This window comes from Zingiber officinale, chromosome 2A (assembly GCF_018446385.1).
Source record: "Zingiber officinale cultivar Zhangliang chromosome 2A, Zo_v1.1, whole genome shotgun sequence".
Classification (NCBI taxonomy): domain Eukaryota; kingdom Viridiplantae; phylum Streptophyta; class Magnoliopsida; order Zingiberales; family Zingiberaceae; genus Zingiber; species Zingiber officinale.
In genome coordinates this window covers 92,416,574-92,431,433 of record NC_055988.1, presented here as the reverse complement: position 1 = coordinate 92,431,433, position 14,860 = coordinate 92,416,574, and the positions used below count along the sequence as shown (strand labels likewise).

The 14,860-nt window shown below is 38.3% G+C and overlaps 1 protein-coding gene across 1 annotated transcript; it reads left to right on the top strand.

Moving 5' to 3' along the window:
* Window positions 1-14,027: 14,027 nt before the first annotated feature.
* Window positions 14,028-14,471, top strand: LOC122043808. The gene has a single exon (XM_042604385.1). It carries the CDS (start codon window positions 14,028-14,030, stop codon window positions 14,469-14,471), a length of 444 nt encoding a protein of 147 aa, XP_042460319.1.
* Window positions 14,472-14,860: the final 389 nt, after the last annotated feature.

The window sequence follows — 14,860 nt, the reverse complement described above, 5'->3', positions numbered from 1 at the left end:
ACATTTGCCTCGGACTAACTTTGTTTTGTAGGAAAAGGGAGTTTTCTGGAACAAGGTGGTCCAGGCGCCCGGAGGTCCAGGCGCCCGGAAGGGATCCGGGCGCCCGGAAGGCGAATTCTATCCAGCCGAGTCGTCGCCACGTGGAGCATCATGGTTTGTGCAGCTACGTCACATTCCAAGCGCCCGGAAGGGATCCAGGCGCCTGGAACAGCATATAAAAGAAGCCCCAGACAGGAGCTTCAGAACCAATCAATCAATCTGAGAACTCTTCTACTGCTGGTCTTGCTGCTCTACGTTACTGCGACGCTGATAAAGCTACGACAAAGTACTCATTCGGTTTTTAGTTTACTTCTTTGTCGGTATTACTTTGTTTCATTAGCATTTTCTGTATTCATCTTGTAACTATATTCGAATTGCTAGTGATTGCCCAACGAAAGTGGTCAAGGACCACGGGCCTTCGAGTAGGAGTCGCCACAGGCTCCCAACGAAGTAAAAAACTACTGTGTTCATTTACTTTTCCGCTGCGTATTTATACTCTGTATTTTTCGAATCGATATTCACCCCCCCTCTATCGAATCTAACGGTCCTACAAGTGGTATCAGAGCAGGTACCGCTCTGATTTGGTGCAACCACCAATCAGACAGGGGGTGAATTGTTTTTATTTTTTTTTATATAATTAATTTTAAAACTGGTGTTTCGTTAACTTAATATTTCACTAATCAATTTAAATTAGTGCAACACGAATCTAGATTTTTTTTTTCTATTTTTCTCTTCCCGCACTACTAATCCAAGACCAAGTCTTGGGATATTTTTTTTGGTTATTTACCTGTGCACAGAATGTCCCAACAAGAAGGATTCAGCACAGTGCGACCTCCACTCTTCAACGGGGATGACTTCCCTTACTGGAAGAAGCGCATGGAGGTCTACCTCAAAACAGACTTCGACCAGTGGATGAGCATTACGAAACCTTACAAAATTCCAGTGGACAACGCCGGGAATCTAGTGGATCCTGAAGACTGGACAGCAGATCTCAAGAATAAAGCAATCAACACTCTACAGTGCGGATTGACAAGAGAAGAACTGAACAGAGTCGGTCCACACAAAAACGCTAAAGAGCTATGGGACAAGCTGATCGAACTGCACGAGGGAACAAGCGACACTAAGGTAACAAAACGAGACCTGCTTCTAAATAAAATTTTTAATATAAAAATGCAGGAAGGAGAAACAGCGAATCAACTACACGCGAGGATCAAGGACATCCTCAACGGGCTTCATGCAATAGGCCACCAAATGGAGAACAGAGACTTAATAAGGTACGCTTTAAACGCTTTTCCACGTAATAGTTTGTGGGCATCAATAGTGGATGCCTACAAAATTTCTAAGAATCTCTCTAACTTAAAATTAGACGAGCTGTTTTGTAAATTAGAATTACACGAACAAACTAATGCTGGAGCCGAGAAAGGTATAGCACTATTTGCAGGTTCCTCCAAAGAAAAGAAAAGCAAGCCTGAATTTGAAGAAGAATCTGACCAAGACTCCGAAAACGAAGAACACCTGGTGAACTTGGTAAGAAAAATGTTCACCAGGAGAAAGAGGAGCTTCAGCAAAAAGGATCTTCAAAAGATCAGCTCTCCCTCAGAACAAAAGAACGTGACTTGCTACGGCTGCAACAAAAAGGGACATTACAAGAACGAATGCCCAAAACTAAAGTTCGACAAACCAAAGCCAACAAAAAAGAAAGCACTCAAAGCAACGTGGGACGACTCCTCGGACGAATCAGAAGAAGAAGAACAGAAACATCAGAGCCACCTCGCACTGATGGCCCGCGAAGCCGAAACAAAAGACGAGTCGGAAGATGAAGACGGGTCTGAACCCGAAACAAGCCACGAGTCCGTACTCGTTTCCGAAGGCTCGAATGAGGTATACTTTAATTTAAACAAAAAAAATTTTAGAATTATTTCCTGTTTAAATAATAAATTAACTAAATTAGAAAATGAAAACAAATCACTTCTTGAGGAAAATCAAAACCTCAAGGAACAATTAAAGAATTCGAATCCAACTCAAGATCTAACACTTGAGGAAGAGAATTTATCATTAAAAAATAAAATAAACAATTTAAAAGAGATGTTAGAAAAATTCACAACAAGATCAAAAAATTTAGACTTAATCCTAAATAATCAAAAAGCATGTTATAATAAAATCGGACTAGGATATAAGTCGAATTCAAATAAAACTTTCAACTCATTAATAACCCAATACAAATCAACCAATTTAGCTTGGGTTCCGAAAGCGTGTCTGACCACGCAAGTAGGACTTAATCAATATTATATACCTAAAGAAAAAATACATTATATAAAATCGAATAAACCAAACCAAAATCCAAAATACAAACCTAAATCAAATTCAAAATCTAAACAGTTTGAAAATCAACAAAATTATCAACAAGTTAATCATAACTATAAAAAGAATCGACACAAGCCTAAATCCAAAATCTAAATTAATGGCCAATAATTCAGGGGGAGGCTCCAGAATAGCTGGCACCTCCAAAACTAACCTACCCGACAGGGTAACCCAAAACTAACTAACCCGGCAGGGTAATTAGGATTAGTTAAAAAGAGATCAAGTTTAACTTGAATCATGGTACTGGTGAAATTTTTGGATGATAGTACGTTAGAGAAACTTGGGCATCGCATGTCTAGAAAGATATGGTTTCGATCTGGTGCATTTGGCCAAGTGGAACTGACCGAAGCTACCCTTAAACGAATCATAACCAGTTAGACCAAGATTTAGTACTAAGTTCCGTGGATAGGACTATTCGGAAAACCTCGAAAGGTTGGTTACTTCTAATGATGTCCTTGTGACTCACCAAGCTTAGAAGTTTATCCGAAAAATGCCTATTTGTGGAAACCAAAGCTAAGTCTGAATCTAACACAAGTTAAACCAAAACTCTGTAATCAAACCAATTTCATCTCGCAAAATCATAGGATTCTCTGATTGATAATATAGATCGGGTGAGATGAATAAGGCTTAAATTTTAATTTCAAAATTTTTTTAAAAATTAATTTCAAAATTTTAATTTTAAACTTAAAAATTAATTTCAAAATTTTTAATTTTAACTTAAAAATTAATTTCAAAATTTTAACTTAAAAATTAATTTCAAAATTTTAACTTAAAAATTAATTTCAAAATTTTAATTTTAAACTTAAAAATTAATTTCAAAATTTTAATTTTAAACTTAAAAATTAATTTCAAAATTTTTAAATTTTAACTTAAAAAAAATTAATTTCAAAATTTTTAATTTTAACTTAAAAATTAATTTCAAAATTTTAATTTTAAACTTAAAAATTAATTTCAAAATTTTTAAATTTTAACTTAAAAAAAAAATTTATTTCAAAATTTTTAAATCTTAACTTAAAAAAAATTTAATTTCAAAATTTTTAAATTTTAACTTAAAAAAAATTAATTTCAAAATTTTTAATTTTAACTTAAAAATTAATTTCAAAATTTTAATTTTAAACTTAAAAATTAATTTCAAAATTTTTAAATTTTAACTTAAAAAAATTAATTTCAAAATTTTAATTTTAAACTTAAAATACTTTAAGGTATTTGGGTGCCCAGTTTTTATCTTAAATACAAGAGAACACTTAGGAAAATTCATCTCTAAAATTGAAAATGAAATTTTTGTAGGATATTCCCTAAATAGTAGATGCTACAGAATTTATAATAAGGTTACCTTAAAAATTGAAGAAACTACTAATGTAAAATTTAAAGAAACTAAACAAGACATAGAACCTACACAACCATCGGAGTTTGTTCCAGAAATCAACCAAACTCTAAGTCATGAAGAAGAGGAACAACATCAAGAGAATCAACCTCCTAAAACAATAAGGGTAAACTCAAATCATCCAACTGATCAAATAATTGGTGACCCAGACTTAAGAGTTCAAACCAGATCATCTTTTAGAAACCTAAGTCAAATTTCATTAATTTCAAAAATAGAACCTAAAACTGTGGATGAATCCCTACTAGACCCAGATTGGATTATAGCTATGCAAGAAGAACTAGCCCAATTTGAGCGTAATGAGGTCTGGGACCTAGTCCCACCACCTAAGAATAAGAAAATAATAGAAACAAAATGGGTATTCGAAACAAACTAAGTGAAAATGGGAAATTACTAGAAATAAGGCTAAGTTTGGTTGCCAAAGGATTTAGTCAAGTTGAAGGACTTGACTATGGTGAAACATATGGGCCAGATTAGAATCCATTAGAATGTTACTAAGTTATGCAGCAAAGGGATTTAAACTATACTAAATGGATGTTAAGTCGCCTTTCTTAATGGACTAATCAAAGAAGAAGTTTATGTAGGTTGACCTCCCGGTTTTGAAAACTTAGAACACCCTGATTATGTTTTTAAATTAAAGAAAGCCCTATATGGACTTAAACAAGCACCCAGGGCGTGGTATGAGAGGCTAACATCTTACCTAACATCTAAAGGATTCAAACAAGGTCAAATTGACTCAACCTTGTTTGTTAAATCATTAAATACAAACATATTTATTGCACAAATATACGTGGATGACATAATATTTGGCTCAACAAATTCAGAATTTTTAGAAAAATTTATTAATCTAATGGAAAAAGAATTTGAAATGAGCTTAGTGGGAAAACTAACCTATTTCTTAGGATTACAAATCAAACAAACAAATGAAGGAAACTATATTTCTCAACATAAATACACCAAAGAATTACTTAAAAAATTCAGAATGGAAAATACAAAAGAAATAAAAACACCGATGGCTGTAAACACAATCTTAGATAGTGACCCAAATGGAAAACCAATTGATTTAAAATATTATAGAAGTGCAATAGGTAGCCTACTGTACTTAACTGCAAGCCGACCTGATATTTTATTTGCAGTTAGTATGTGTGCTAGATACCAAACTTGTGCTAAGGAATCCCATTTGACACAGGTTAAAAGAATTTTTAGATATCTTAAAGGAACAACAAATGTAGGAATCTGGTATCCTAGGACAAATAATTTTGAACTAATAGGGTATTCTGACTCAGATTATGTTGGATGTAAATTAGACCGCAAAAGCACAAGTGGTGGATGCCAATTATTAGGTGCATCACTTGTTAGCTGGTTTAGTAGAAAGCAACATTGTGTTGCTCTGTCTACAACTGAGTCAGAATACATAGCTATAGGCGAATGTGTTGCACAAATATTATGGATGATGCATACTCTAAAAGATTTTAACTTAAATATCACAAATGTAAAAGTATTAATTGACAATATAAGTTCAATTAACTTAACCAAAAATCCTGTGCACCATTCAAGAACCAAACATATTGAAATTAGACACCACTTCATCAGGGATCATGTTACTAAAGGCGATATTGAACTCAAATATATTGAGTCCAAATCAAATTTAGCTGACATTATTACAAAACCTCTCCCTGAAAGTGAATTTAGCAACTTACGACGAAAATTAGGGATGTGCTTAATAGACTAGGATCTTTCAAAAATACTTTAAAAAATGATTTTACCAACTTATAGGCTAAACTTGTTTGTTTTCAAACTTTCCATTTTTAGACTTTCAAAAACAGTTTTGGCCTTAGACTAGTTTTGAATCCTTAGAAAGCATGTACTCATAGGTCTAGTTCTTGAGCATCTCACCAACACCTTAGGTTTACCTTGCTTGTATTTGATAAACATAGAAAGGGGTGAGATGCATAGGCCAACTGTCTAGACTTAAGATGCTTATTCCAGTGCATCAGCATAAGTCTAGACGTTAAATACAATTCAGATATTAATCAGATTAAAGTTCATCAGTCAAGTCAAACACTGACTGGTTATAATTAACTTAATCTGACTAACCAAGTGAAAGCTACTATCTTCTGATAGTTAGTTAGTACCTAATTGGTTAGACAGCTGGTTAGAGTTAAGTATCAAGTTCAGGGGGAGAATTAACTCAAATTTTGTGTGTTTGAAAAATGCTTTTTAAAACCTAACATATGTTTGAACATTGATTTACAAAAAGTTAAATTTAACTAAATATTTGAAAAATATGAAAGTTTAATCCCACCTGATTTTCAAACCTGATTTGAAAAGTTAACTATTTCAAAATTTAGTTCTTATCAAATTAGCCTTAAAAATTAATTTTTGACAAAAAAATTTTTTCTTGAAAAATTACTTAATTTTTTTTTGGTTTGAAAAATCAAAGTTGAAAAACTTACTTTTTTGAAAAGTAGATAAAAATTTGAAAAACCTATTTTGAAAATTTCCACACGCTTGAAAGTTAAACTTGATTAACTTTAAATTTATACTTTTCAAAACTACTTGTCTCCCCCAAGTCAACTTGACTATTTTTTTAACTTGGTGTTAAAAATTGCACTTTTATCTTTCAAATTTTGAACCAAACCTAGATATCTTTCAAAATTTGATTACCTGTTACAGTAACTCTTCACTATGATTGTTTACCTTTGTTCATTTTTTGATGAATGCCAAAGGGGAAGGAGGGTTAGGTGGTTAAGTTAGCTAAACCAATTTGAAAATACAAACTAACAAACTTTAAAACCACATAAATGCATGTTGTTTCTTGCATATGTTTTCACTAACTTAACCAGGTTGTTATTCCATCAAAAAGGGGGAGATTGTTGGTGCGGGTAGCACTAACGGTCTAACCCAGGTTTTGATGAATGACAAATAGGTTAAGTTAGTTGTGTTGTTGTCTGACACTTTGATCAAGTGTGCAGGAAAAGTCCAGACAGGTCGACGGGCTGACCGGATGTCTGGCACGAAGTCCAGCTAGGTCGACGGGCTGACCGGATAGCTGGCGAGAAGTCCAAGCGGGTCGACTGGCTGACCGGACGCTTGGCTAGGTCGACGGGCTGACCGGATAGCTGGCGAGAAGTCCAAGCGGGTCGACGGGCTGACCGGACGCTTGGCGAGAAGTCCAGACGGGTCGACGGGCTGACCGGACGTCTGGCAGGTAAGCAAGGTAAGTCACTGGAAGGGAGTGACTGTGAGGACGCGTTCTCGGGAAGGGAACATTAGGCGCCGATCCGGCTTAGATCCATTTCGGATATCTAAGTCGAGATCGTGACTAGATTCCGATCTCGGAAAGACGGAATCTAAGTCATACTCTTTTTAATTATCTGTTGAACCTTAACTGTGCTGACAATCTATTTTACAGGATATACATTTGCCTCGGACTAACTTTGTTTTGCAGGAAAAGGGAGTTTTCTGGAACAAGGTGGTCCGGGCGCCCGGAAGGCGAATTCTATCCAGCCGAGTCGTCGCCACGTGGAGCATCATGGTTTGTGCAGCTACGTCACATTCCAGGCGCCCGGAAGGGATCCAGGCGCCTGGAACAGCATATAAAAGAAGCCCCAGATAGGAGCTTCAGAACCAATCAATCAATCTGAGAACTCTTCTACTGCTGGTCTTGCTGCTCTACGTTACTGCGACGCTGATAAAGCTACGACAAAGTACTCATTCGGTTTTTAGTTTACTTTTTTGTCGGTATTACTTTGTTTCATTAGCATTTTCTGTATTCATCTTGTAACTATATTCGAATTGCTAGTGATTGCCCAACGAAAGTGGTCAAGGACCACGGGCCTTCGAGTAGGAGTCGTCACAGGCTCCGAACGAAGTAAAAAACTACTGTGTTCATTTACTTTTCCGCTGCGTATTTATACTCTGTATTTTTCGAATCGATATTCACCCCCCCCCCCCCCTCTATCGAATCTAACGGTTCTACAAAAATACCTATCTTTTCTTTAGCATTGGTTACACTAGAAATAAGCACATCTATGGTAGTAAATTGTACGGTGTTAATATAACTAGTCAAGATGAATATTGCTGTCCCGACCAAATGGCTAAAATTCATCTACAGAAAGTCTCAATCTCATATTACGTGGTTCAATTGCAAAGGGGAGAAATACAGAATCAAGATGTTTCCATGCAGAAGAATCATAAGGATAACACATTATACCTCTTTCATGCTCATGCCTATGATATCACATCATGTGGAAAGTTGTAGGGACAGATTTATACAAGCGTTAAAGTCTAACAGTTAACAAAAAGTAATACATCACTTTCCAAGCAATATTTTTCTTCTTCTTCTCTATATGTGAGTACGATGCTTATAATGAGGGTGAATATAGATTCTACGTTCAATCAGTTTGTTGTCTTCATTTCAAAATATCATGCAATTATTTATACAACAATCAATTTTCTCTATAGATAAACCTAAACCTCTAACTATTTTTTTTTGTACTGTAGAATCTATCAATCATTATGTTATCAACATTGAGCAACTCTGACATCAATTGACATATGTCATCATAATATTTTTCTAAGAAATGATATTCTACTTTCATATTTAATAACTTTACAGTAGCTGATAGTTAAGAATGACTAGAAGGAATATCTTACCACATTTCTTTTTTATTAGTCTTTTAACATTTTATATAATTGCTAATATTCAAATGTTGGTATTTAATCTATATTGGAATAATCAACTTGCATTCATCGCATCGTGAACCATTTATTACATTGTAATATCATTAATTGATGATTCATGCATAGTAATAGTTGTGCCAGATTATGAACCACCATAATGTCCAATTGGTTCATATAAATAGGGCTCTTGGTGATAGTATCAATTGTAGTATTTTAGCATAAAACTATTTCTACATATATGTACTTTCACGGTATCCTCATCACGGAAGACTATATTTCTACATTTGTAATGATTACATGAACACTGTAACTCGACATCATTCATACATTATGGATAAATCTTAGTAAAATTCACAAATTGTTCAAGTTCAATGATTCGGTGATAACCCAGGAGGGGCCACCTCCAAGGAAGTTCAACGCTTGGGTGGTCGTCAAAGTCAAGAGGTGGTCAACTAAGAGACTAGCCGAGCTGAAGTCCCTACAATCCGATCGGTCGGGAGAGTTCGGAGAAGGTAGGCCAAGCCTACAATCCGATCGGCCGGAAGAGTTCGGAGAAGGTGGGCCAAGCCTACAACCCGATCGACCGGAAGAGTTCGGAGAAGGTGGGCCAAGCCTACAACCCGATCGGCCGGAAGAGTTCAAAGAGGGTTGGCTGAGCCTACAATGCACCGAGACCAGAGGCACTCAAGTCGATCGGTCTAGATATACTCGTATGAGGTCAAAGAGTTGGTCGGCCGGATCGATCAAGGGAAGTCCAATCAGACTAACAGCCGACAAATAAGATGGGGGATACGTGCCAACATCCTTTTGGGAGTCGATGCCGCCGGCTGACGGCGCGGATGGACAGAAAATCGTACGGAAGAAGATTCCGCCGCCTTGACAAAGATGTGTTCGCCCCATTATGGTAAGATGTCAGGGATCCTTTCTCGATGTTAGCTTTTGGGGAAAGTTTGGGGATGCGCATCCGCCCGGGAAGCGTGTAGTCAACCCGTCGAAGCTCTATATAAGGAGGGAAGTAGCCATCCGCAGGGGGTACGCGCATACGTCCTTTGGAACCACCATTTACTTCTTTGCTTCCTCTGTTTTCTTCACTTGCCGGTGTGTGACTTGAGCGTTGGAGGGCCGTCGCCAGGAACCCCCTCCCGGCTTGGCACTAACGACTTGTGGTTGCAGGAGCGAGGGAGTATCAGTGTAGACGAAGAGTCACCTCAATGTTGTTCCCCGATGGCCATCTACTCAGCTTCAGGGCAGGATCATTCAATAACAAAATCATCTCTAATAAATTCATTTTATAATTGATTGTACAGTTAAGCTTTATGTAACGCTCGAAAATTCTCAAAATAATTATTAGAAATATCCTAGTATTTTTCTGAAATTTTAGGATATTTTTACAGAATTTTTAGAGTAACAGAAGTAGTAAAAATAAATAGAATCATAAAATAGCCTACGCGGGAATTGAACCCGAGACCTATTGGGTCCTACAACTTATGGTGGATTCTAGTAACCAAGTGAACCTAGCAGGGCCGTGCTGAAAGAAGAGGAAATCAATTATATTTATACTTAAGTTGGGCGAATTAACCACTTAATATAAATAGGGAAAATAATTAAGTGAGGAGTTATTTTGGGATCGTGACTATTCCTCCCCTCAACCTAATCCCGTCGAACCCTCTTCTCTCCCTCATTCTCTCGGCGCCAACCACAAGCAAGCCTAGGGTTCCATCCCTAGGGTCATAAGGGCTTCTTCCGGCGACATCTCGGATACGAGGACGCTCCTCTCCGCGAGAGGAACATGTAGACGTAAGGAACAAATCGCCGAAGGAATCTTCTCCACCGGAAACCTAACGACTAGAATCGTAAGAAACTTCGAGCAGGAGATAAGAAACCCCTCACCTGCAGTATAGGTAGTTTTCGTACGATTGTATTCTCTTAGATTAGCCATATACAGATTTTCAGTTGTAGGGTGTGTTCTAGTGCACCCCAAGTGTTTAATAGAATGTCTAGCTCAGTTAAATGCTACCAGAAGCATTTTAATATCTTAGAAAATGCAGTAGAAGCATTTTATAGCATGAATTTAGTCTTGCTACAGCTGATATGGGACTACGGTCCAATGGGTGGGCTCCCACAGTCGCCTCTAGGTTCAGATAACCTAGTTCTAGGTTCAGATAACCGGGGAATAGTAAGATAAGAACTATTAACTTATGAAACAGTATTTTATTGTACTCAGTGACACTGTACCGGACTAGATATCCTTGGATTGGGCTCCCACAGTCGTCCCTAGGTTTAGATAACCTAGTAAACCCTACTAAATTCGGGATTTGTAACCCCGGGTCTAGTTAGGGATGCGCGCACAGCAAGTACAGTTGACGGGCCCATCAGCAGCATGATTATGTATTTTTACCTAGTATGATAATAGCTTTCAAGCTCACAAATCAATCAGGTGATTATATTTTAAAAATCAGTTCTAATTTAGCTTTAGTTTAGCTCAGTATGTTTCAGTTTAGTCTCTTCATAATAACATTTCAATTATAGTCATGTTTAGCTTATGGCTTCTATGTTTGTATGATGATATGTCATGTTTTAACATATTCAGCACATATTTCAAATATCATGTTTTAAAAGCATAAATTGCATCGCGTGCATGTTTTGTGAGGTAGATGGTTTCTTACTAAGCGAAAGCTTACAGATACTTCTTTTCCCTATACTGCAGATAAAGGAAAAAGGAAGATGGACTAGCGGAGGCTGAAGGTCAATGCGATGAAGATGTGTGTGGAAGGAACCTGGAATGAAGATCTTTGGGGAAATTAGCAAACTAAAGAACTTAGTTCTTATATAGAGTTATTTGCCGCATTTCTAGTTATTTTAATGCCTTGAATCATGAAAGACTTGTTTAGATTGTTAGTACTTATGCTCATACTCCTAGTTATGTGTTATTAGTATGTTCCCAGCTATTATAGAACTCTTGTAGGTGAGTTTGGCACGAAACAGTGCTGAAATCAGAGTTTTACTGTGAAATCAGAAACCCCGATCGATCAGCGGATCGATTGGGAGCCTGGTTCCGCGAACAGTAAGCTTCTTGATCGATCAGCCGATCGATCCAGTCGCGTCCTGTCACAAACAGAAAATTCTGGAATTGATCACTAGATCGATTGGCCAGTCTGGATCGATCAGCCAGTCTGGATCGATCAGCCGATCGATCCAGATTATTACCCCGAGCACAGTAGTGATCTGAATCGATCCATGGATCGATCCAACAGCTTGCAATCGATTGAGTTCAATCTGGATCGATTGAGAAGTTGGGTTTCGACCAAGGGACCTTGTAATTCAGTTTCTTGACCATAGGGGATGTAGGATATACCATGTATACCTTAGATTGCATCCCTTAGCACATATAGTACCAAGAACTTGTATTAGTATAGCAAAGTTTTAAATTGGTACAGTTTTTCCGCACCTAGACTTAGTAATGGTTATGGATATAGCTTAGCACAGCATAATGTGACGGTCCGGCCTCGCACCCTAGTCAGTAGGAGGCGGGTCGTTAGACTTTGTTTATATACATTGTTACCTAATGAGAATATAATTTCATACAATTTGTTATAAAGTATATGGGTTGCTAAAACTATTAAATTGAGAATTAAAAATATAATTTGTTTTCCTATATATTGAACTTGTAGTATGTATCAACCTAAATCACAAAAAAAACCTAGATACCAAGATTTCAAATAAGACACTATCTTTCATGTTTCAACTAAAGATAATGAGCTCTAAAATTAACATAGACGTAAATATACTGACACTAAAATAACAAAATGACTATATCATATTATAGATCAAAATAATAATTTAACTAACATCTAATTCAACTATGTCAAATAGCATGTATGTATTGTTTAATAAATTATACATGAAGATGAGTTGTCCAGCCGAAGAAGAGCAATAAATACAGTATACTACAAAATAAAAAAATAACTAAAATGAATCATAAACAATCACAACAAAGGAACAGCTAAGCTTGTGGCGGACCGAACTTGTAGCTGCGAGCTGGCGGTAGGCCGAGCTTATAATTGCAAGTTGGTGGGCAATAGGACCAAGCTAGTGGCAGCAGGCTCACAGCCGGCCAAGCTGTCGGTCGCATGCTAGCGGTTGGCCACGCTGCTAGCCGTAAACAAGCTCGTGGCCAACAGATGGTGGTCGCCCAAGCTATAGTCGGCCAAGCTACCGATCGCAAGCTGGCAGTCGGCCAAGCCACCACCTATGTTCTGGCGACCGACCATGTTGCCAGCGGCGGCCATGTTACCAACTGCAACCAAGCTCACTGTCAACAGTTGTGAGCTAGCAATCGATCAAGAAGTCGTGCGCATAAGAAAAATCAAGATTGTGTCCTAATTTTTCAATTGGACTTACCAACGAAATGTGGTTTCGTCAGTATTTCCCGATAGAAATATAATTCTATCAAAAAAAAATACCTATGGAAATAACATTCTATCAGTAGAGCTCGTTAATTATCCACCTAGCTATGATAATTTCTCAATGGAATCCTATTTCCGTTGGAAAATATCGACAGAATACGATTCCATCAGCATATTCTGACGAAAATAAGATTCCGTCGATAAATACCGATGGAATAATTTTATGTCAATATATTCCATGGATATTCAAGGTGTATACACACACATTTAGAAAGGTTTAAAAGAATATAATAATTTAGAGTTCTATAATTTTGTTAACTAGTTTCGTTCGAAGTTCCTTATTGATCATCGAGAAAGAGCGGAGTATTTTAGAGATATGATAAGTGATTTGAATAATATAAAAGTAGAATTTCTGATTTCGATAATATCGAAACTTGCGTATGTTTAGTAAAATGTTAAAAATTTTGTATATACAAAACTCTCATTTTCTCAAGTGAGTAACTTGTAATTTATCATTTTTTTTTTTACACAAAAATGATTAATCAGAGTTAATTTATTACCGTGTGGGATCCGTACAGATATGTCCAGCTGGATCGGTCAGCTGACGTGTACCCATCCCGCCGTGTGGGCCCAATGCATTGCCCCCTAATCATTGGCCCCTCCTCTCTCTTCGTCATCCCACGTAATTAACAAACAGAGAAAAATTTACTACGCCCCCTGAAATTCAGAATTTCTCAATGTCACTGCATCTTAACCCTCCAAATTGACGAAGGAAAAAATGTGATTTTTTAACGTCTAGGGCAGTAGTTGAAAAGTTTGAAAAGTCTAGGAGCAAATTGAAATTTTGTATAGCAAATAAAATGCCCTATTCCTTTCACATATTACCTACGCTTCTTCAATCCCCGCTTCCGGATTCTAATAAGGTCTCCTCCTTCCGGCGAGGCGGCGCCGCCATCGGAGGCGACACCGTTCTCGAGCTGCCACCTCCCTTGGGCGAGGAAGAGCGGCATCGTAATCGCCGGCTTCCTGTTTGCTTCGTCTTCCAATAAAGTTCCCACCTTAGACCTTTACCCCCTGGATATTTTCCGATTCCGATCGCCGGTTTCTCTTGTTCCGGGGTTCTCGATTCGTGGTCAAAGGTCGGATTTTTAGGGATGTCGGACAAGTCGTGGCCCGGAGGAGGCGAGGCGGAGACGCGGACGGAGGTCATCTCGGCGGCGTGCGCGTGCTGCGGGCTGACGGAGGACTGCACGCCGGAGTACGTCGAGTCGGTCCGGGAGCGGTTCGGCGGGCGTTGGGTGTGCGGTCTATGCGGCGAGGCGGTCGAGGACGAAATCGGCCGCGCCGGGAGGTGGATCTCCACCGAGGAGGCGCTCAGCCGCCACATGAGCTTCTCCGAGAGCTTCCGCGCCGCCGGTCCGCCTGTCGACACCGCGGAGCCCATGATCGCCGCCATGCGGCAGCTCCTCCGCCGGAGCCTCGACTCGCCGCGGGCCACGCCGAGCAGCCCTCGCCGGGATGTGGAAGAGGGCGGCGGCACCCCCAGCCGCCGGTCACTCGCGCGGCAGAGCAGCTACCTCTCCACAGCGGCCCGGTGAAGCTCCGCCACCGCAAATAAAACACGAAGGTGAGCGAAGGTAAGCGTAAGAAGGAGTCGCCGGAACCCAAGCTTCAACCTTTGTACTCAAATAAGACTAGCCATTGTTTAGCAACCATTTTGCTTCTTAATCAACTTTCGCAAGAAATAAATGAATCAATATTCAGATCAAAAAAATTTATAAAAAAAGAAAGAAATTTTGACCAGTTATGAGATCTTATGCTAGTTCTTTCTCTCCATAATACAAGCAATGTTCTAAGTCATTGTCTTGTTCACTCTTCAATGATTTCAACCCTTAATTAAAGTATATCATGATCTAGTTCAAAATCACTAAGAGTCGATTGTCACCCAAGGCACTGTTTGTGTGTTGATTGCATTCCAAAAATGTTG